We start from the raw sequence: 24,870 nt of genomic DNA, 5'->3' as shown, positions 1-24,870 counted from the left end.
TACAATACAATGTTATCAAGTATAGTCACCATGTTATATGTTACATCCTTGAGTAAATCTAATCCATTGGTTCCCCCCTTCTATGACTGATAAGATTATTCCAAGTTTGCCAACATGATTTTGTGACAGTTGTCAATGAATGCTTTGTAAAACAAAATACTTTGTAGAACAAAAGTCGCATTTAAAGCTATGAACTTTAGATTTGAAAATAACACACAAACACCAACCACACATTCTTATATTGTTTTATAGTTTATTTTTAAAATGACAGTAACAAATGCTGTTCCCTTGTTTGGGAACCATGTATTTATTTTCAGTCAATAGCGCCTTAAAAAGTAACAGCATTTTGTCCAAATTGAACTTATATAATTGCACAAAAGTCAAACAAAGCATTAAGAAATGCTGGCAAAGACTGCAGTTCTCTCAGCTCCTCATGAAGCAAACCCCCAAAGGCCTGGATTTCAGTGGAGACCCCTGACCCGAATAATACTGATGCTCACCCTGAGTTCCTCAGGGACACACAGGTGGAGGTGAGAGCAGCCAGGGAGACTCGCATGCTTTGTGATAGTGGAATTCTGCTCTACCCCTAGGGCTTCGAGATACAGTCATTAGAATTATTAAGCACTTCAGCTTGAAGTATATTTGTTCAGGCTTAAAACGCACCCTTATCAGCTTACATTCTGGGATACAGATCCCACTTCAGGAAACTAAAAAAAAAAAAAAAATAGAACCACACCATAAAAACCTCTTCTAAGCGAGGTCCTGTATGCTGCCACCCCGGCCCTCACGTACTTTCTAACATACATACAAAAATAAGTTACATGATCGTTGATCATATGCCAGCTGAGGGATGGTAGACAGAGTCTAACTCAAAGCCCAGCTCCTGTTTTATTGACAGCAGTTACTGGAAGGACTCTGAAGTCACAGCTGGGCTGGCGGAAAGCTGCTGTGCTGTGCTTGTGATCTGACATGGACACAGGACAGGGAGAGGCAGCATCACGCATCATGTCTGCAGTCTTTCTATTATTAAGAAAGTTAAGGAGGATGTTGGTTATGTATGTCTTAAAATATGTAACAAAGCCCATTTTTAAAATTTTAATGAGATATAGTGTCTTTATCTGGGGATTTAACTTATTTTATGGCTTTTAAACCCAATTAACATATAATGTCTATAGTAGTTTTCCTTTTCTGACCATATGAAAGTTAATGAAAAGATAATATTTTGAAAGAAGATACACGAAGACATCTTTAAGTCACCATGAGAGGTACCTTCCTAACTTGGGTACAATTATGGGAAGAGGAGAGTTATTATTTTACTTCTTAACTGCTGTGTTTCAAGTTAAAAAAACATAGTTATAGTTTCTTTATCACAGAGAAAAATAGCAACTCCTGAATACTTTCACAGCCATAAAAGTATGTGGCAGAGGCAACAATGCTCCTCTCCTAGCCTGTTCTTCCCTAAAGCAATTATTTTCTTAAATTTATGTTCTAACAGCATGTTTTATACATTTTGGGCTCACATTCAGGTTTAAAGGAGGTGAATACACTATTTCCTAAAGCAGCCCCCTATGACTGAAGCTCCCAAATAAACCATCTGCAGGGGTCTAGCCCCGTTCACTCTGCAAACTGAGTTTAACATAACTGCATTCAATGCTGTATGGAGGGAAACGCTGGGCTTTCCCATTGCCCATCCAGGCTAACGTCCAAGAAAGGAAAGGATCAGAGGGTGTTTACAGCTACTGGCTGGGTTCCATGTTTTGCTTTTATCAGCACTAGAGGAAATCACAGAATGATAACTGGGTGCTGTTCCCCTGACTCTTAACTCGGTGAGCAGAGGATCTGCCCTTGGCCAGAGAAGCAGCTTCAAGGCTGTGCTCTGAGGATCGGTGTGGTAAGAGTCTATAAAGACAGCAAGGATATCTGGGAAAGGAGTGCTCTTTAGATTGAAAACAGACAGATGGTGGTCTGGATCTAGAGCAGATACATACATACTTTTCTTTCTCTTCCATTTCCTTCCTTATCAAGAATCTAAACACCTTCCAGGTCCCAGGCAACCAAATAGTAAAAAAAGCTCAAAAATGTTCTGTTCGATAGCTAGTGTTGCTGGAATCTGGACTGTGGCTCAGTGATGGGGCTGGAGAACACCAGTGCCCTGAGGGCTCACGTGGGCTCCTGAACAGGTAAGGCAGGTATCATGGAAGGTACACACTGGCCACCCACAATCAGACAGGCGGCTTTCAATGTGGGCAGACTCTGGTGATTAGCTCGAAGTGTAAGCACTACACGAAAATTTGATGATATTAGGTAGATCTCAGGAAAAGTGCAGAAGGGGAAGGACCTGGAGAGAATTTTCCACAAGTGCCAACTGGAATGCATGGACATATGTAACCAACATCTTTCCTTATATCTTAACATTAACCTTGTCTCGGTCATTAATTCTACAGAATTAATGTTAATAAAGTTGCAGTAACATATAGTCCAAAAATGCAATTTTTCCAAGTTTCTAGCCACATAAAACAAAAAGACAACACACAGACTCACACAGACTTGCACAGCTGCAGCACTCCCCAAGGGAATGCATGAACAAGTATCCACACAGAGATCCCTGGAAAGCACACACGCACAGGTACCTGCGTCCACCCCCCCTGCACCCGAGACCCACGCGGGCTGCCGTGAGGGTCAAGAGGCCCTACTGCATATCTGTTCGATGTCCTTCATCTCTTTGGGACAGTCTGCAGAAAGGACGAGCGGGGATGCCTCAGTCACCACCACATCATCCTCAATTCGTACACCGAGACCACGGAACCTCTCAGGGGCATCTTGGTCGTCCTCCGGAATATAAATTCCTGAGAAGTAGAAAAAAGAAGTCGAATGTTTGATTCAAAAATGGCAGTGACTGGATGATTTGGGGCAAGTAAGTTAACCTCTTTGTGTTACAATTCATCTGTAAAGCCAGGATCCTAACAGTACCTACCAATAAAAATGTGGAGTGAAAGTGAGATAATAGATATAAAAATGTCTGGTATATAAACCGTCAAGACTTAAATTGAAGAAAGTAGGGAAAACCACTAGACCATTCAGGTATGACCTAAATCAAATCCCTTATGATTATACAGTGGAAGTGAGAAATAGATTTAAGGGCCTAGATCTGATAGATAGAGAGCCTGATGAACTATGGACGGAGGTTCGTGACATTGTATAGGAGACAGGGATCAAGACCATCCCCATGGAAAAGAAATGCAAAAAAGCAAAATGGCTGTCTGGGGAGGCCTTACAAATAGCTGTGAAAAGAAGAGAAGCAAAAAGCAAAGGAGAACAGGAAAGATATAAGCATCTGAATGCAGAGTTCCAAAGAATAGCAAGAAGAGATAAGAAAGCCTTCCTCAGTGATCAATGCAAAGAAATAGAGGAAAACAACAGAATGGGAAAGACTAGAGATCTCTTCAAGAAAATTAGAGATACCAAGGGGACATTTCATGCAAAGATGGGCTCGATAAAGGACAGAAATGGTATGAACCTAACAGAAGCAGAAGATATTAAGAAGAGGTGGCAAGAATACACAGAAGAAATGTACAAAAAAGATCTTCATGACCCAGATAATCACGATGGTGTGATCACTCACCTAGAGCCAGACATCCTGGAATGTGAAGTCAAGTGGACCTTAGAAAGCATCACTACGAACAAAGCCAGTGGAGGTGATGGAATTCCAGTTGAGCTATTTCAAATCCTAAAAGATGATGCTGTGAAAGTGCTGCACTCAATATGCCAGCAAATTTGGAAAACTCAGCAGTGGCCATAGGACTGGAAAAGGTCAGTTTTCATTCCAATCCCTAAGAAAGGCAATGCCAAAGAATGCTCAAACTACCGCACAATTGCACTTATCTCACACGCTAGTAAAGTAATGCTCAAAATTCTCCAAGCCAGGCTTCAGCAATATGTGAACCGTGAACTTCCTGATGTTCAAGCTGGTTTTAGAAAAGGCAGAGGAACGAGAGATCAAATTGCCAATATCCGCTGGATCATGGAAAAAGCAAGAGAGTTCCAGAAAAACATCTATTTCTGCTTTATTGACTATGCCAAAGCCTTTGACTGTGTGGATCACAATAAACTGTGGAAAATTCTGAAAGAGATGGGAATACCTGCCTCTTGAGAAATCTGTATGCAGGTCAGGAAGCAACAGTTAGAACTGGATATGGAACAACAGACTGGTTTCAAATAGGAAAAGGAGTACGTCAAGGCTGTATATTATCACCCTGCTTATTTAACTTATATGCAGAGTACATCATGAGAAACGCTGGACTGGAAGAAACACAAGCTGGAATCAAGATTGCCGGGAGAAATATCAATAATCTCAGATATGCAGATGACACCACCCTAATGGCAGAAAGTAAAGAGGAACTAAAAAGCCTCTTGATGAAAGTGAAAGTGGAGAGTGAAAAAGTTGGCTTAAAGCTCAACATTCAGAAAACGAAGATCATGGCATCCGGTCCCATCACTTCATGGGAAATAGATGGGGAAACAGTGGAAACAGTGTCAGACTTTATTTTTTTGGGCTCCAAAATCACTGCAGATGGTGATTCCAGCCATGAAATTAAGATGCTTACTCCTTGGAAGGAAAGTTATGACCAACCTAGATAGCATATTAAAAAGCAGAGACATTACTTTGCCAACAAAGGTCCGTCTAGTCAAGGCTATGGTTTTTCCAGTGGTCATGTATGGATGTGAGAGTTGGACTGTGAAGAAGGCTGAGCACCGAAGAATTGATGCTTTTGAACTGTGGTGTTGGAGAAGACTCTTGAGAGTCCCTTGGACTGCAAGGAGATCCAACCAGTCCATTCTGAAGGAGATCAGCCCTGGGATTTCTTTGGAAGGAATGATGCTGAAGCTAAAACTCCAGTATTTTGGCCACCTCATGCGAAGAGTTGACTCACTGGAAAAGACTGATGCTGGAAGGGATTGGGGGCAGGAGGAGAAGGGGACGACAGAGGATGAGATGGCTGGATGGCATCACTGACTCGATGGACGTGAGTCTGAGTGAACTTCGGGAGTTGGTGATGGACAGGGAGGCCTGGCGTGCTGCGATTCATGGGGTCACAAAGAGTCGGACACGACTGAGCGACTGAACTGAACTGAACATTACTAGAACTATTATTGTAGTTATTTTTTGTTATTAGTCTACAAGATCTCTTCAACTACAATAATGTTGATCATGATTCTGTCATGTGCTAATGGCTCAAACAGGCCACTAAAGTTACTTTATGACTATGTCAATATATGCTGGGAACTAGTGGATTACATAAATGCATTCTTTCTTTGCTTAACAGTCCCTTGGAAGAAGGGCACTTTGCAAAAATAAGGACATACAGAATTTTATCATGTATTTAAAAAGCACTTATTAGAGATTATTAGTCTCAACAACCAGAAGCTGCAGAAATACTGAAATAAGTCATAAATGTAACTGATACACATGATATAAAGAAGGAAAAAGGAAGAGTTTAATGAACATCTGAAAAATTCTAAGGCCAAGTTTCCCTTTCTAATCATAAAATCAGACAGATACCAGGTCTTTTCATTTTAAGAAACTGTAAATTTCCTGTTCTATACTCACAGATGCTGTTCTGTGATAAGAAAAGGATCAGCAAAGGAAAGTGTAGTCAAAGTCTAAGGAAGTGCCAACTTGATTGGACTAAATGGTAAACAAGGCCACAGATACCAACATACGCCTGGGCTCAAAGTGGAGCTTAAAAGACGTGTCCCAGCTATAACTTACATAATTTAGATGTGAAAACACTTGAAATTTAAGACTGAGATCTGCTTTCATGACAGAAACAGCATCTGTGTTTAAAAGTAACTTGTAGTCTCCATCTTCACACTCCACCATGGCCACTACTTCTCTCCTGCCCCACGCCTACCATCATTCAAGCTGGGGAACCATCAGACTGCCCGCTCTCTCTGAAGCCCAGGAGAAAGGGTCTGGATACTGAAGAGTGGAACAATGCAGGCAGTTCCATGCAGTTTGCAGAGGAGCTGCAACTATGAACGTGAGGAATCTGAGAATCTCTGGAGGAAAGTGCCACGGGTCCACAAGCATCAGCAGCCCACCACAAAAGGAAGACTAGTACAAACTGGTCCTGGCAAAGGCAGGGTTAAAATAAAGATTTATTTCTTAATATCTACTGATAGGAAGTATTCCCCATCTGTTGTTTATTGGAGAAGTCAAACAAATTGTGTGATGTTAAATAAAAAAGCTCAAGGAGGATCTAAAATAAAGTTCCCTTCTATACTGGAGAGATTCATTTTCCTGTTTCTTCTAATTTAATTACATTGGTTCACATAAGAAGAAAGTGTTTACCCTTCTATCTAACACTAGGATTATGTGTCCCAGGGGATGGGAGGCTGTTGGCACCTCCCCTTACCTGGCTCCACGGTGATTACCATCCCGGGCTGGAGAGGGAGGGAGCGGGGCATGTCTGGAGTGTCGTGGACGTCCATCCCCAGGTAATGGCCAACATGATGTGGGCAGTATTTTCGAGCAGCCTGGAAATGATATGATCACAGTGTTATCAGAGCAATGACCCTTAAGGGAAAAGTTGGGCCTGTGTAAATCCACGAGATACGTGTCAATACTGTCCCCTGCCCTTAGCTCTGCTGCCTGTGTCATCTATCCCTGGGCTAATGCTTAAGAGACTGAAAACTGCTACCTCTTGTGTGTAATTCTGCCAATGGCATTCTATTAATAACTAATCCACATTTCTGTTCCTACCATTTCATACTACACACATGCTAACTGGGGTCGCCCCAGCAATGACAATGGCAAGTGAAAATTTCTTTTCTGGGGGGGAGGGAGATAATTATGTTAGAACAGTTCTTTTTCCAGCATGCACACATCCCTCTCAGGGAGCCTTCTCTGGAGACCCTAAGTATCTCACAGCAGCTTGTGGGGTAGGTAGGAAATGTCATACAACATAGTAATTATGAGGCATTTACCAACCTGGGTACTTCTGTCCGTTAATTAAAGATTTGTTGGCATGAACAGGAGGAATTACAGCTTCTTCCTTACTGATAAAAGAAGCCCTGGCAGTCTAACTTGGAGATAAGAGATACCTTACTGGTCTGTCTGGCTTGACCACCTGGCATCTTAATTTAAAACTGAGTCTTTAAAGTTTTCTTCAACACCATCATACTTTGGATGCAGATGAAGTTCACTAAAGACATGGCAAGTGAGAATACTGTTAAAAGTCTCAACAATGTTACTGAAGCCACACACACCTTCACCCTTTGACCCCCACTTTTTCAAAATCATTAAAAAAGAATTAAAGAGTTAACCTCTCCTCCCTTTTATGTCCTTTCCCACCTTGTCTACACCGGACTTCATTTTATGTTTTCTGAAGATTGAGCTAGTCACACAGTATACAATGAACTGCATGTGCTGCCATCTTCTGGGAGAAAGAAGTACTGTGCCTTTTGTTTTAATCTATGTTCAAAAAAGTCCCTCTTACAGCAGAATCACAAACTCCCATTTCTAAATCGAATTAGCTTTACATAGGATAAAGCCCAAGCAGCATGTCAGGTGTTCTTAAGAACTGGGATTGAAGGAAGTGAAATACCTTGAAGGGATTCTTCTCCTTAATGTTCCTCGTGATCCCCAGCTCCTTTAGCTTCTGGCTTATCAACGTCAGCATCATGCTGTAGACGTTCTCCAAGCTGGTTCCAGGGCAACAGAGGGTCAGACAATCTCTCTGGACTTCGAGAACAGCTTCATACAGCTCTGCCTGAGGTGCCGTGAACCTGGCGACAGGGAAATCCAAGAACGAGAATTTGGAACTGCCTGATATTGCAGGAAGTTTTCTTCTAAGTTTGATTAGAAAAACTCTCTAAACGGTCAGCAGATAGACATGGTGAAGTAAGAAGATGCACCCAGCCATGAATGCAGTTAGAGGGCCAGATCAGGCTTAACCTTGATCCTTCCCATTTTTTTTAACCATTAAAAAAACACAAATACAAACAATACCAACCAGTCAGCCAACCAATCAACCAAATAAAAAAACAGTCTAAAGATCTACTTCTTACAGGCAAAGTAGATGTCATGGGATAAACTAGTCAATACTTTGGCTACTAGTAACTTACTAGTTTCTGCGTGTCTTTAGAAGAATCATTTTTTTAGCAGTAATGGAGGAAAACTCTAACCACTTACATCTTACCCATTACAGCTCTTCTTTCAAGGACAGACTTACAGCTGCAGTTTCTGCCAGCTTTTAGAAAGCTCTCTGGTGTCTTCAAATACTTGTTTTTATTTTTCTTTTTTGTTTTTGGTTGCACCGGGTCTTTGTTGCTGCAGGCTGGCTTTCTCTAGTTGTAGAGTGGCGGCTACCTTGTTGTGGTGTGCAGGCTTCTCATTGCAGTGGCTTCTCTTCTTGTGGAGTGCAGGCGCCAGGCGCACGGGCTTCAGTAATTGCAGCACGCAGGCTCACTAGCTGTGGTGCACAGCTTTAGCTGCTCCATAGCATGTGGAATCTTCCCGGACCAGAGCTCAAACCTGTGTGCCCTGCACTGGCAGGTGGATTCTTATCCACTGTACCACCAGAGAAGTTCTAAATGCTATTTTTAATATTTTGTCCAGATTCTATAATTATTATCTGTGGAGGGTTAACCTACCCAAACTATTCTACCAAAACCTAAATATTATTTTTGCAATCAGAAAGTAAAAACTTTAAATTTATTTTTTTTAAAGTGTGTGCACATGTTAACTAGGTGTCTTTACGTGCCTCGTCCTATGATATGATGAATAAAGCAGTCTCAGAAAAGAATCAGGGGCTTTGTAAAGGCAGTTAACCTGAGCTGGAGGGACCCTGTATATTTCTTTAGTCCTTTATTCCAAACATACCCATTTTCTAACTCATATTCCTAAGAAGCGGTGGGATCTGTAGCAGCCCTACCTGCCATTGACGGGCCAGGTACGAGTGATGTCACTCACGTAGCAGGAAGACTCACAGCCTCCATCCAGCAGCACCATCTCCCCATCCTGGAGCAAGAATAAGACAGGTAAACAAAGGTGACTTTATGACTGTCAGTTGTATCTTCTAACTTAAACTCTTTATGCCTTTCATTAAGAAAAAAAAAAGTTCCAATTTAAAGGAGACTAATCTCTGGTTCCTTCTCACAAGAAACACCATCTAAGTGTTTCATATGAATTCACGTTGGCTCAAGAAAGACGGCACTACTGAGTGGTTAAGTGTGTTGGCTCTGGAATCATAGTGCTTGGGTTTGAATTACTAGATGCGAATATTAGCAAATCATAAATGTTACCTCTGTCACTATTAGTTAAAAAAAAAAAAACCTATGTAAGTTGGTATCCAAGGCCTTTATTCACATATAACTTACCCATTTAACTTTAGAATGTTACTCCCTCTTTTGCTCTCCATCAAAACATATGGTGGGAGCAAAAAAAAGAAAAAAAAATATTTTGCGTAAATCTCTGTTTTACCACTTGTCACGTTATACTGCAATTTTCTCTTTATGCCTTTGAAGACAGGCCATATCTCATTCATATCTAAATAAGCACAGAACTTGGCACACAGTAGAATAATGGTCAGATAAATACATATATAATAATGATAAGAAGAATGAATGTGGTTTTTATTTCTGGCAAAATACAGAATAAATTTTAGAAAACAACTCAGTTCTGGATAAAAATATATTCTATGAAATGCTGACATTACATCATGTAAGATGTCTTAAAGACTTTTTTCCTTGAATAAAGATAGCCCAGAACTGAAACTAGCGCTGGGAGTGAGTATTACAGTATATAAGGTAAGTATTACAGTATATAGGAAAGAAAGTGTCTGCAGAGTGGGCAAGATGAGCAGGAGATTCCTTCAGTAACCCAGGACATTCACAGGGGTAACAGGCCCTGGGGCATCAGGACCCACTTCACTTCTGACAAAGGCATATGCAAATAATATTTAGAGGAAATAGCCCCCAAATTTGGGACCGCACAATTTCCCCAAAATAACAACAAGCAAACATGAGCTCACAACCAGATGCTGTCACGGTCAAGCACGTGAGGCAGTAGGTCACGGTCAGTGAGACTCAGCAGGACCAACAAATACCAAATTCAGATCTTCCAGAATTCCAGGTAATGGAATTATCTGGAATTCATGACAGGATTGCTGTCATGAAATGTTTATAAAGAGATACAGAATGGAATCACAAAGGTTAACAAGCAACAAACGACAACTAAAAAATAACCATGTGGATTTGAAAGGAATGGAGATAAAAATTACTTTTGAAATAAAATACTATGTGGATGGCTGAAGGCGTAGGTTAGACAAATGAAAAAATGTAGTTTCCTAGAAGACAGACCTACCAAAAACCCCTAGAATATGACAGAGACAAAGCCAATGTAAACATGAAAGAAAAGTTAGCTTACTGAAAACAGAAAAGAGGTTTAACCTATTAACATATCTAACTGAAGTCCTTGAAGGAGTGAGGAGAGAGACATAGAAGAGATGATATCTAAAGAAATGTCTGAGCATTTCCTAGAACTGATAAAGACACAAATCTACAGATTCAGGAACCAGAAGGTATCATAATGAGACATGTAAAAATAAATTTGTACTTAGAAATACAATAAAACTGAGAAATACCAAAGAAAAAGAAATCTTAATGTAGCAAAAAGAAATTTCCCAAAGTAAAATAATAATTATTTTCTTTTCTAAGATCAGCAACACTGAAAGTCAGAAAAGAGAGTAAAAATATATTAAAACTGATGACTAAAAATAACTGTCAATCTAGGATGGTTTTCTCAGCATAGCCATTTTTCAAGAATGAGAATGAAATAAAGCTGCTCTGGCTAAACGAAAGTGGAACAAGTTTATCGGCTATATACCTTCATCTAAAGGATGCTGAGGTGGAAGGAAGGTGACCCCAGAAAGGCCGGCTAAGAGGTAAGAAGGGAAGATGAACACGCAGGTAGGTTTGTTTCAAGCCTCTGCCGTGACCTATTCCTGACAGCTGCATGCCGCTGTGGTAAGCCCTGAGGCAGAACTACGCGCAGCCTGCGGTCTCTCTGACCACAACTGTGCCAGGCTCCTACTAGCCAGTCAACAGCAGAGCCCTTCCAACACCGGGCGTTTCTCATGGCTTGTTGATAACCTCGCCCACTAACTTGAATTGAAAACTTTTAGATAACCAAAGCTAGACTATGACCTATAGGTTTTCGACCATTTCCCCTTATTTCTTACTTGCTCTAATAACAGCAATATGTCTTCTCGCCTTATAAAGCTAGATTTGTGCTTATTCTCTAGTTTTTCAAGAATGAATACTATATTGTTTAGGAACAGGTACCCTGGTGGTAAAACTATGAAGAAAAACCAAAAAATGGTTAAAATAAGAGTTTGGATGATAGGAGACAGAAAGGGAGATGTGCATGTGATTGCCTAGAAACTTCTAAGGTTCAAGCAGTGTTCTTCTTATCCTTGATGGTGGATACATGGTTGTTCATTTTATTATTATTTTAAACAGTACATTTATTGTTTATAACATATGATAAATATGACAACTTTAAGAAAATACATGGAATGTAATGAAAGTGAAATATTAATTCTTAAATAATCATAATTAGAAAAGAAAAAAGGATGAAAATTAACGAATTTAGGGAATTCCCTGGTGGTCCCGCGGTTAGGACCAGGTGCTTTCAATGCCCAGGTTTGATGCCTGGGGGACTAAGATCCTATAAGTCACATGTCACAGTTAAAAAAAAAGAGTTTAGCACCTAATTTAAGAAGCTAGAAAAAGAACAAGAGAATGAACATAAAGAGCAGAAGAGTAAAATTAACGAAGGCCAGGACACAGTGTGGTAAGATAATAAGCAAAGACAAAATAGCATTAATGATATGTGAAGTTGACTTTAACAGACTAATAAAAACCCACAAGCCTCTGCTGAGATTTCTTTGCACAGATCTTAAGTGTACAGACCTAAGTTTTGTCAAATCTATATACCCAGGTAACTATATGCTCATGCTCTGACCCAGGCAACGCCCCATCAGAAGCAACCACTGATCTGATTTCTAGCACCACAGATGAGTTTTGCTTATTCCAGAACTCCATATGAACATATGAATAGAATCATATAGTTTGCAATTTTTTTCTTTGGAGGTCATTTGTGCTCTTGGTAGTGCTGTGGTTTGCTCCTTTTTCTTAAGGATATACCACATGGCAACATCCTCATCTAACATCCTAGTTACAAACTGGCTATCAACATTCTTGTACAGGGCATTTTGGGGGTATATGTTTTAATTTTTCTTGGAAAAGTACCTACAAAAGAAATAGCTGGTTCATAGGGATATGTATATTTACTTTTAAATAAACTGTCTATTAAGATTTATTAGAAAAAAAGAGAAGGCAAAAATAGTTCAAGACTGTAAAAAGGTACATAAAGGAAAACAAAAAACAAAAGGAAAAGAAAAAGAACGTAAAAGTGTAAATAATTCCAAACACAAAAGATTAAAACGTAAGATAATTCTATGAATAATTTTAAAAACTTGGTCAAAATGCTAGAAAAATATAATCTACAACACTGTTTCAGGAAGAATGGAAATATAAATTGATAAAATCACTTTGGGAATGTCTGGCAGTTTCTTTTTTTTTTTTTTGGTCTCACTGAGTGGCATGCAGAACTTTCTCAATCAGGGATCAAACATGAGCCCCTTGCAATGGAAACGCAGAGTTTAAACCACTGGACCACCAGGGATGTCCTAGGCATTATCTACCAAAGTTGCAAATATGCATACCCTGCTGCTGCTGCTGCTAAGTCACTTCAGTCGTGTCTGACTCTGTGCGACCCCATAGACGGCAGCCCACCAGGCTCCCCTGTCCCTGGGATGCACACCCTATGACTCAGCACCTCCACTATCAGGTGAAGTTCCTTAGCAACCTTGATAACTTGTGCCACAAGAGAAGATGCTTAACTTCATTGGTAATAGAGGCAATGGAAATTAAGACCACAATGAGACCACACTGTCTTATCCCAACGAAAATGATAGAAATTAAGAAGTTTGATAATAGCAAGAGATAGAGAGAATATGGTCAACAGAATTAATTATACATATATGCTGGTAGGAGTGTGAACAGATACAAATACACGGGGAAAAAAATTATTTTATCCTGCTTGAGTAAAAAGAAAAGTTAAGCTCCCAAAACTACATATAGCAGTATGTAATTTTCATATAGTTCATAAAGAGGCAGAACTAATTGTTTGGGGAATCATGTCTATATGATACAACTATTTTTTTAAAAAACCCAAGAGAATGACAAACAGGAATTTAGGATACTGCTTAGTGACCTTTGGGAAGGAGGCTGTGGGATGGCAGAGCTTGAGGGTATGTAAGCAGATTGAACATACTGGCAATGTTCTTGAGTCATTGGTTCACAGGTATTCATTAGAAAAAAAATGTATAATTTACATGTTTGCTATATTCATTTTTTTGAATTTACTGTAAATTTAAGTAGATAATTAAAAGTAGACTTAATAAAGGAATACAAGACTCTTTACTTATAAATCACTTGGGAAGAAAAACCATAAAATATAAGTTCCCTCATAGCTAATAGGCTATTGGTAAAATCTGCCTGCTCCCAAAATAAGCTTGGCCTGTTGTTGGCACAAGACTTCAGTGAAGAAGTTTAACCACATGAAATGAGCAAAGGATTTAGACTAGAACAGTTGGCTCGGCATTAATGAGTTACCGCAAGTGTCTTTTCCTCTTCTGTTAAACAGGCATGTTAATAACTGCTCCTATCTCACAGTGCTAATGTGAGGATCAAAGGATAGCATGTCTGTAAAAGCATTTTATAAACAAAGGTTTTTATAAACGGCAGTTAACTTGTGAAAGCTGAAGGCTAGGGGGCTGTGAGGCTACAGCTGTTTCCTACTAAGGCACCTGAACCCAGGGGTGGTAGCCTGAAGGGCATCTACGTACCTTGATGAGCTGATTGTTCTTTACATAGTGCAAAGTGTTTGACCGGTTACCTCCAGCAACCACAGGTGGGTAAGCTAAGATGTCTGCACCACGGGCCCGGCATTCAAACTCAAACTGAAAAACAGCAGCAAAGTATGACAATACAGGATGGAAGAAAGGATTTCCTTAAGGCTGCCCTAGCCTAGTCTCTCTTAACAGCCCACACCTCCATCCAAGTACGTAAGTCAATACCGGAAAACGATTCATCACATTTTTTAACCAAAGTTTTATGATATAATTTCAGTCCATTTCTTTTATTCTCACCCCAATACTGTCATTCAACTCTATTACTACATCTGTTCTTTTCTTCCAAGTGCTCTAACTTTCCTATGATTTTCAAAGAGTTAAGTCCTGAAGAGAGCACAGAAAACTTATGATCAGGCTGAGTACAGAGATATAGTCTAGATACTTTACATGTTACTTTTTCTTTCTTATTTAGGTAAACACTGGAATATAGCTTGCATTTTTAACAACAGCTCTAAATTACCAATTTCAACCTTCCAAATAGCTACCAACCTACATGCTCTGGAAATTTGAAAAAGGATGCTGCTGCTGCTGCTAAGTCGCTTTTCAGTCGTGTCCGACTCTGTGCGACCCCACAGATGGCAGCCCACCAGGCTCCTCTGTCCCTGGGATTCTCCAGGCAAGAACACTGGAGTGGGTTGCCATTTCCTTCTCCAATGCATGAAAGTGAAAAGTGAAAGTGAAGTCGCTCAGTCGTGTCCAACTCTTAGCGACCCCATGGACTGCAGCCTACCAGGCTCCTCCGTCCATGGGATTTTCCAGGCAAGAGTACTGGAGCGGGGTGCCATTGCCTTCTCCGGAAAAAGGATACTAGGTAAATGGTAAATTCTAATTTTGCTATGTCCTAGGATGAAGCTGGAGGCTGGTTCGTATCTGCTACTATCCATAGAACCACCTCAAATTCTCTGCTTTTACATTTACCTAAACACTATGATTCTTATTAACTCCCTCTTGTGAAAGTCCTTCCTTCTTTATCTGTTCTTTTCAATTTTCTCCATTTAATTGTGAAAGAAAGTAAAAGTAGCTCAGTTGTGTTCGACTCTTTGTGACCTCATGGAATAGTTCATGGAATTCTCCAGGCCAGAATACTGGAGTGGGTAGCCGTTCCCTTCTCCAGGGGACCTTCCCAACCCAGGGATCAAACCCAGGTCTCCCACATTGCAGGCAGATTCTTTACCAGCTGAGCCACCAGGGAAGCCCAAGAATACTGGAGTGGGTAGCCTACCTCTTCTCCAGCAGATCTTCCTGACCCAGGAATTGAACCGGGGTCTCCTACATTGCAGGCGGATTCTTTACCGTCTGAGCTACCAGGGTAGCACTACATATTTTAGATTCATCTAATAAATTACCAGTGACATTTAAGAACCAAATCTGTTGGGGGCCAGCGTGAGGTACTCCACCCATGGCAAAGGTCATGAGGAAGGAGGCTCAACATACGTAAAGGCGGGATCAAGCCTCAGGAGTCTCCCTGGAAATCCTTGAGCATCTACCCCCAGAGCCTGCCTACTTTACTACTTTGTGCTCTCCCCTACACCTCTGACTTTACGGGGGGCTGTCTCCCACCACCTCTTTCGGAGAAGGAGTTAACTTAGAGCTCCAGTTAATAATAATTCCTGGGCATGATAGGAGTGTTTCAACCTACAAACTCCTCTGAAGGTTCTCTAGCCTGCCTGACGGGCTTGTCCGGCCACATGTGATTGCTCACAGCTTCCCAACCGTGAGAGGCATGAGATGCTTTAAACCTTCTAAAAACAGGTTCCTTAGAAAAGTTAGAAAACTATTAGTATAACGGGCTGATTAGAAATTGTATTGGTGAAGGGTTTTTCATTTGTTGAGCCAATGTTTGTTGCTAAGTCTCCACATCCCCTGCCCTTACACACGTTAATGAATATATAGAAGAAATAAGTATTAACCTTTGATATTAATCACGTTAGACCTTAGGCTAAGTAAATTCTTTCCTTAACTAAAACCCACTACACCCTCACCCTACAGGAATGTAACTTTATTTGGGTGGCGTCTGTTTTAAGAATAATCACCCTTGGAGAAAAAAGTGTTCTGGTTGACTGACCACTGTCACAAGGAGAGGGTCGTAAATTGTCAGCAGGCCCCCCTGGCCAGAAGATGATGTAACACCCCTAAGACCTCTGTATACATTTGTGTGAAGCACCTGACTTTAATAAAAGTCAGGACTGCTTGTCCCCACGTGACTTTTGTATAACATCTCAGTGTATAAAAGTAGACCATGGAAAATAAAGAACTGGGATCAGTTCCTCGAAAGACTGGTCTCCCCATGTCTCTCTCTCTCTCACTCTGGCTGAGTCTCCATCTGGAGCGCGGAACCCGCCATGCTTACTAACTATGCCTGGGCTTCTAAGATCCGACCGGGGAGGCCTCAGTGTCTCCTCTCCTTCGGGAGAATGGAAGGACGCCTGTGGCCTACGTAAGTGGTGCAAGCTTCTTGTCTTGAAGTTTTATTGGTCTCCCGCGTAAACCAAGCTACTCAGCCTCTTTTCTCCACTGAATTTTCCTACTGAGCTATCCTCATTCTATTACTCTTTATATCTTTGATGAATATTTAAATAGTCGCCTAAGCCGTCTCCCCTTCGAATACCCTGGATCAGCCGGGGCTGGACCCCGGCACAAATCCTCTTCATGGATACCCTAGTCATGTCCATGAAAGCCAACTGGATGCCATATGCAAATCAAGAAAGTACATTTGCCTCTGACAAAACTTCGCCAGGCATTTGAAGCTCACCTTAGCATACAGAAAGCCTTCTTCCACAGGGGCTTTACTGGCAAACATGGTCTCTATAAAAGCCTGCAAAGAGAATGAAGGAAGAAAAGAACATAGTCCCATTTTAACTACGTTGCTTATCCAAACATTCAAAATACTGGAGCTCAAATGAAAAACACAGTTCTCCCCAACTTTGTTGACCTGAAGTTACGGCTTTGTGAGCACGATAATATTTTCCAAAGGGAAAAATATTGCTTTCTGGAATAGTTGGCTGATGACAGACTTAGTGGAAGGGCATTCAACCTTCCCAGTTAGAATATACACTGTATGCTAGAATAAGCGGCAGGGAAACACATTTGTCATTTATCTTTCAAATGCTTCCACAGCCTTAGAATATATGCAATTATGGATGGACTCATCTCCAACCTTGGCACTATCAACATTTTGGGCCAGGTTATTCTTTATTTGGGGGCTATCCTGTTCCATGTAGGATGACAGTAGCATTCCCTAACTGTGATAATTAGATGTTGCCAAATGTCCCCTAGGGAACACAAAACTGCCCCCGGTTGAGAACCACCAGCCTACAATATAAGTAATTTAATTACTGGATTGGCTAATAAGTTCATTCAGATTTTTCTGTAACATCTTACACAATGTGCCTTTGTTTTCATTTTGTTTTAGCTCCATTCCCCTCAAATCTTGCTTTTATTCAACTCTACCATGATTTTATGCTCTCTTATATTTTATGTATCCATGTAAGCTAATCAAAATCCTTTTTGAAACGAGGTCCAGTGAGGAATTACAGACATGGATGTTTACAAAGACAGAAAACATACACATGTATAGTGTGGCTATCACAGAGAATTCCTGGGTTGGCCAAATAGTTTGTTCAGGTTTTTCTGTAAGATTCTTTTTTTTTTTTTACCCTTTTCTTAGTGGAACTATTCTTAAGGAAAACTATTTTGCCCAAATATCAAAAGTCTTATAGAAACAGTCTAGATTAGAATGTTGGGAATCCTGAAGGAATATAATCACTGGTAGCTAGAAGTTGTTTATTAAGAAAAATAAGGGCAAATTCTCTGTTGTCATTACTAAATTGGTAGATTATAAAGGAATTACCAGACTTAATACTTCTAAGACGGCTTCCCTGTGGCTCAGACAGTAAAGAACCCACCTGCGATGTGGGAGACCCAGATTCGATCCCTGGGTTGGGAAGATCCCCTGGAGAAGGGAATGGCAACCTACTCCAGTATTCTTGCCTGGAGAATCCCATGGACAGAGGAGCCTGACAGACTACAGTCCATGGGGTCGCAGAGCTGGACATAACTGAGTGACTGACACTTCTACTTTCTTTCAATACTTCTAAATTTTAGGACAACATTGCCTAGCACTGACCATGGTCAAGGTCTGAAACATGTTGGTTAATAGTGCTGAGAGGAGTTCCCAAGCAGTCTGTTATCAGCTTATCAGTATTGATAACAGTGAAATTAACGGTTTGTTCTTGGATTCCCTGGGACCTCTGAAGGGCTTTGCTGCTTCATAGCAGGAATATACCAACACAATCAAAACCCTAGGATTCCTAGCTGAGATTCCTGGGGCTGCATGGTTCTGAGGTGTTCTATGTGTGTATCTGTGGTTCCAGAGCCTCGGAGAAAATGCATCTTCCCCAGTCCTGACTGAGGAGGACAACAGGAGCCTGTACTCTGGACCTGGCTGATGGGTTATTGTTGTTGTTCAGTGGTTAAGTCGTATCTGACTCTTTGCGACCCCATGGACTGCTGTGTGCCAGGCTCTCTTGTCCTTCACTAATCTCCCTGAGTTTGCTCAAATTCATGTCTGTTGAGTTGGTGATGCTATCTAACCATCTCATCCTCTGCTGCCCCCTTCTTCTGCCTTCAATCTTTCCCAGCATCAGAGGCTTTTCTAATGAATTGGCTCTTTACATCAGGTCGCCAAAGTACTGGAACTTCAGCTTCAGCATCAATCCTTCCAATGAATATTCAGGGCTGATTTCCTGAATCAACTGAAAATTTTGACTGGTTTGATCTCCCTGCAGTCTAAGGGACTCAAGAGTCTTCTCAGCACCACAATCCGAAAGCATCAATTCTTCGGTGCTCAGCCTTCTTCATGGTCCAATTCTCATATCCGTATGTGTTGGCAAAGTAATGTCTCTGCTTTTTAATACTCTGTCTAGGTTTGTCATAGCATTCCTTCCAAGGAGCAAACGTCTTTTATATTTCATGGCTGCAGTCGCCATCTGCAGTGATTTTGGAGCCCAGGAAAATAAAATCTGTCACTGCTTCCACTTCCCCCCGCTTCTGTTTGCCATGAAGTAATGGGACCAGATACTATGGTCTTAGTTTTTGAATGCTGGGTTTCAAGCCAGCTTTTTCACTCTTCTTTCACCCTCATCAAGAGGCTCTTTAGTTCCTCTTCACTTCCTGCCATTAGGGTGGTATCATTTGCATATTTGAGGTTATTTCCCCTCGCAATTGTGATTTTAGCTCAAGCTTCATCCAGTCCAGTATTTTGCATGATGTACCCTGCATGTAAGTTAAATAAGCCGGGTGACAATATATAGCCTTGACGTACTCCTTTCCCAACTCTGAACAGTCCACTGTTGCAAGTCTAGTTCTGCTGCTTCTTGACCCACTGTACCCTTATAGTGTACCCTTCTCCTTTAGTAACTCAAGACTTGGAAGCACCACCACTGTCTTTAACAACTGATCCGTTTACCTGCCATTTGTTAGTACATCTGGCATCTAAATTCATTCACTTTTTTTTTAAACCCAATATGAAATCCATATTGCATAAAATTAACCAATGAACAATTCGGGGAATTCTCTGTGCTTCCACCACAGGGGGCATAGGTTTGGTTCCTGGTTGGCGGACTAACAGCCCACAAGCTGTGCCTCGTGGCCAAAAAAAAAAAAAAAAAGTGAACACTTCAGTGGCATTTAGTCTATTGACAATGCTAGGCAGCCTCCACCTCTGTCTAGTTTAAAAACATTTTCACCACCACAAAAGAAACGCCCTACCCAATAAGCAGTTACTTTCCCCATATCCCTGTCACCCTAGCCCCTGGCAAGCATCAATCTGCTTTTGGTTTCTATGGATTTACATATTCTGGCTATTTCACATAAACGGAACTACATAATGTGTGGCCTTTTGTGTCTGGTCTGCTTCACTTAGGATAATGGCTTCAAGGTTCATCAACGTTGTGGAATGTATCAGTATGTTATTCCTTTTTACGGCTGACCAGTATTCCACTGTATGTATAGATGTATATACTACATTTTGCTTATCCATTCATCAATGGATGGTTATAAGAGTTGTTCGCACCTTTTGGCTATGGTCAATAGTGACTCAACTTCGCTCATAGCTCAGTCGGTAAAGATTCTTTCTGAAATGCAAGAGATCTGGGTTCAATCCCTGGGTCAGGAAGACCCTCTGGAGAAGGAGATGACAACCCACTCCAGTATTCTTACCCGGAGAATCCCACAGACAGAGGAGTCTGGCAGGCTACAGTCCACAGGGTCACAAGAACTGGACACTACTTAGTGACTAAGCCAGCACCACCATTGTTTGAGCACCTGTTTTTAATTCTTTTGGGTATATACCTAAGAGAAGAACTGTCAGGTCATATAATAATTGCTTAATTTTTTTCAGGAACCCCCAAGTATTTTCCACAGTGACTGAACACTTCTCCTGGTAATGTACAAGTAAGGAAGTACATGTCGCTCAGTCGTGCCCAACTCTTTGTGACCCCATGGACTGTAGCCTACCAGGTTCCTCCGTCCATGGGATTTTCCTGGCAAGAATACCGGAATGGGTTGCCATTTCCTTCTCCAGGAGATTTTCCTCTAGTCGCGGTCAGTGGGGGCTGCTCTCTCGTTGTGGTGCACGGGCTTCTCATGGTGCTGGTTTCTCTTACTGCCCAAGCTCTAGAGCACAGGCCCAGCAGTGTGGTGCTCAGGCTTAGCTGCCCCGAGGCTTGTAGGATCTTCCCTGGCCAGGGACTGAACCCATGTCCCCTGCACTGGCTGGTAGATTCTTTACCACTGAGCCACCAGGGAAGCCCGACATTTGTTATTTATTTTTAAATAAGGTATATTATTAGGTGTGAAGTGGTATCCGATTTTGATTTGCATTTCCCAAGTGGCTAATGATATTTAAAGCATTTTTTCATGAGCTTAGGTCATTTTTATATCTTTGGAGAGATGTCTATTCAAGCTTCACTCACTTTATAATTGGGCTGTCCTTTTTTTTCTGGTGGCCGTGCCAAGAGGCTTGCAGGATCTTAGTTCCCCGACCAGGGATTGCACCATCACCCTCAGCAGTGACAGTGTGGAGTCCTAACCTCTGGACTATCATGGAATTTCTTTTGTTTTTGAGTTGCAAGAATTCTTTACATATTCTGAATACTCCATCTTTATCAGATATATGACTTGCAAACATTTTCTCCCATTCTGGAGGTCACCTTTTTACTCTTAAAAAATGCCCTTTGAAACACAACTATTTTCAACTTTGATCAAATCCAATTTATTTATTTTTCTTTTGTTGCTTATTTTGGTGTCATATCTAATAAATTCAAATTCATAAAGATTCAGCCCTGTATTTTCTTCTAGGAGCTTTATATACTTGTAGCTCTTGAGGTTAGGTGTTTGATCTATTTTGAGTTAATTTTTGTATATGGTGTGAGGTATGGGTCCCACATCTTTATTGCGCATGTGGACACCCAATTGTTCCAGCATACCTGGATTATTCTTAAAATACACAGTTAAGGAATTATTTTGAAAGAAAAAGGATGATTCTGATGAGAGGGGTGAAAATAAAACTCTTGAGCTTGGGTGACTGCCAAACCGCTGCTGGTTTGAAGTAGTACTGGCTTTTAAATCAGTGGAATCTGAAAAAGATAGAATCTGAACCTTAGCAGCTAGCATAATGGATTGGAAAGGAATCGCAAACTGACGGCAGGTATGGCTTTGGTTTGAGAAAGCTCACTCTTCTTCAGACGAGTCTCACTCACTTTGGGCAGCAGGTGGAGCTCTAACCAAAGCAACGTGCGCCACTGTTAATGAACCAGTGAGGCTTCTGAGACATGCTACAACTAAGATAATTCAAGTATAGCAAACTGTCTGATGGAGGACAAAAAAAAAAAAATCAGAGACCCTTATCTAGTAAGGTTTAGTACGCAGAATACTATGTAAAGAACTCTGCAACTAAAAAACAAAAAGATAAATAGTTCTATTAGAAAATAGGCAAAAGAGCTGAATGGACGTCTCCAAAGATGATATATAAAGGTCCAATAAGCACATAGAAAGATGCTCAATGAGTGATTAGGAAAATGCTAATCAAAACCAAAATGAGATACCATTTCTTTTGTGTGTGTGTGTGTGAAAGTTATTTATTTATTTTCGGCTGCTCTAGTCTTTGCTGCGTGTGGACTTCATCTAGTTACAGCGAGTGGGGCTACTATCTCGTTGTGGTGCGAGGGCTACTCATCGCAGTGGCTTCTCTTGTCGCGGAGCACTGGCTCTAGGGTGCCCAGGTTTCTGCAGTTGCGGTGCATGGGCTCAGTAGTTATGGTTCATTGGCTTAGTTGCCCCGGGGCATGTGGGATCTTCCTGGACCAGGGACTGATTGAACCGACGTCCCCTGCATTGCAAGGCAGATTCTTTTTTTTCCGCAAGGACAATTCTTAACCACTGGACCAACAAGGAAGCCCAAGACACCATTTCACATCCATTAGGGTGGCTATCATCAAAGCAAACGAACAGAACAAAACCCCCAAACCAAAACACAAGTGTTGGTGAGGATGCAGAGAAACTGGAACCCTTGTATACTGCTAGCAGAAATGTCAAATGGTGAAGCCACTATGGAAAACAGTTTCAAGGGAGCAATCAATGGGTGACATAAAAGGGAAAATTTAACGTAATTTTGTGCCTCAAGAGATGCTTAAAGCAAGACAATACTATTTCTCTTAGCCTTGACTCAGAAGCTCCTTGGGGTGGAGGGCTCTGATGAAATCTTTCTCTTTTGAAGAGCCTAAAACAGAGCTACACAATAGCCAACGTAACAAACACACTTCCCAGAGCGACATACGTTCTCAAAATGGACAAGAGATGAGAACTCTGTGTTTGACTATATGAAGCTAGTTTTTTGGGTTTGTTTCTGATTCTCACGTCATAGGATGGATCTATTATAGAGGAGCTATGTTGGGAAGCAACCTGTGGGAATATTTAACAGGTTGAACTTGAAAAACACTGATTAATAATAATCTAAATGAACATTATACAGTCATCAATTGTGATGATGGTTTAAAAGAGGTACCACAATATGATGGTAGAATGTCATCTACTCTATGTTGATGAGATCAAAGGTTTATACTTGGTCTCTGTGAGAGCTGTTACAGAGCAGGAATATGCCAATGAAACTAAAATCCAAAAATCCCTAGCTGAGATTCCTGGGGCTTCCTGGTTCCGAGGTGTTCTACGCATGCATTTGTGGTTCCTGAGCCCCACAGAAAATGCACCCTGCCCGGTCCTTACTGGGGAAGGACAGCAGGAGCCTGCACTCAGCTTCTCTGGACATGGCTGTGAGACAGCCATTGGCTGTGTTAGCTATTCTCACATTAATGCTGTTGGTAAACTGTGCCTTTCTCCTGTAATAAACTGATAATTCATAAGCATGGTCATTTTAGGTCTCATGAATCTACATTAATAAGCTCTGTGGCCACTATTACTGTAATTATGATAAGGAAAGGAAATAAAATGAATTAACTTATGTTGTTCCAAAGAGAAACAACTAAGATCGTGGATAAAAAGATACAAGAAGGATATCTGATTTGCCTTCCTAAGTACTGCACAAGTCTCTAGACACACTCGGTAAACATCAGAGCAGAAGCTATATGTCCATGTGCCATTAGACTACTGCCCTGGGTACACAACCTCAGGTGCCCACTGAACCCTAAAAGCTGGACTTTTTAATTTGGGAAGAACTTCTTCTGTAGGAACCATACCTGTGATGTCAGCTTCCCAGCAACCTGCATCCGTTCAATTTCTGCAGGAGATTTGATCAGCCTGAGGCGCTGTACCAGCTGCTGCACAGCCCGAACCTTGTTCTTGCTCCTGGCTTTGACCTCCGCCAGCTGCTGCATGTAGTCACAGTGGAGTTGTTTGTGAGCAGGCCTCATCCAGTCATACCACAGTGTATGTGTCTCAGCTTAAAAGAGATTTAAAATAGGACAGCGACAAGAAATACCACCTGTCATTGACTTGAAGAATCAAAACTATTTTTAAATGTGTAGTATAAACTCTAAAGGGTTGAACACACTCTGTCAGGACCTAAAGGAATGGGTCATAAGTCATTGGGAAGGCCCTTCCTGAAAATGGCAAGATATTCTGAGACTGGATATACAGCTTTTTCTGCCCTCAAACCTCAGTGTTTTTTTGTAAAGACAATAGATGAAACTAGAGCTTTACTCAAGCTTTGATTATTTTTAACTGTTTAAGAACAATTGTGACAATGGTTCTCCAAACCACAAGTCAGCTAGAGGTACTGTTAAATAACTGGACACAGAAGGACAGAAAAAGTACTCAGCTCACAACCTCATGGTTAAAAGTGCTCCATCCCTGAGTTTCAAACAGTCTCAGTTCGGGTGGGAGGGGGTCTCACAGCTGATAATCCACATTCATCCAGAATACCTGTCCTCTTTCATCTGCCATGTGTTCTCATTACAGACAACCACAGTTCACCTTTCCACTTTGTAGACCCAAGGAAATGGTTGAGTTTTGCTCGAGACTTAAGATAAGGCACACCAGGAAAATTTTTTCCACTTACACCATGTCTCTATTTGTTTCCCCCCCTTTTTATTTTCTGACAGAAACCTATGAGTAGTATTCCCAACAATTTAAATCTGAAGATTTCTGTTTCATACAGTGGACTGGGGACAGAAGAGGGGGGAAAAGCCCTAAAAATTTTGATTGGGTATGCATTAGTGATACAATCTCCAAAATATTTTTACTTTTTAAAATAAAAATGATTTTAAATACAGACTACATGTCAAACTCTAATCTTACTTTTAACAGAAATTTA

The 24,870-nt window shown here is 41.0% G+C and overlaps 1 protein-coding gene across 3 annotated transcripts in view; it reads right to left on the bottom strand.

Moving 5' to 3' along the window:
* Positions 1-233: 233 nt before the first annotated feature.
* XPNPEP3 (X-prolyl aminopeptidase 3) overlaps positions 234-24,870 on the bottom strand; it is a 43,884-nt gene continuing 19,247 nt past the window's right edge. For 2 of the 3 annotated variants that reach the window (XM_019961860.2, XM_019961862.2), the window contains 7 exons: positions 23,795-23,997; positions 16,795-16,857; positions 13,977-14,090; positions 8,937-9,022; positions 7,608-7,788; positions 6,417-6,537; positions 234-2,846 (listed from right to left, as the gene is read on the bottom strand). In XM_019961860.2, the coding sequence (XP_019817419.1) occupies positions 2,680-2,846; positions 6,417-6,537; positions 7,608-7,788; positions 8,937-9,022; positions 13,977-14,090; positions 16,795-16,857; positions 23,795-23,997 (935 nt within the window). In that variant the 3' untranslated portion in view covers positions 234-2,679. The remainder of the gene's footprint in view (positions 2,847-6,416; positions 6,538-7,607; positions 7,789-8,936; positions 9,023-13,976; positions 14,091-16,794; positions 16,858-23,794; positions 23,998-24,870) is intronic. The other variant, XM_019961861.2, reaches the window with a different exon arrangement.

The sequence above is a fragment of the Bos indicus genome, chromosome 5, assembly GCF_029378745.1.
Source record: "Bos indicus isolate NIAB-ARS_2022 breed Sahiwal x Tharparkar chromosome 5, NIAB-ARS_B.indTharparkar_mat_pri_1.0, whole genome shotgun sequence".
In the NCBI taxonomy this organism is placed as follows: Eukaryota; Metazoa; Chordata; class Mammalia; order Artiodactyla; family Bovidae; genus Bos; species Bos indicus.
This window is presented reverse-complemented; position numbering and strand designations above follow the sequence as displayed.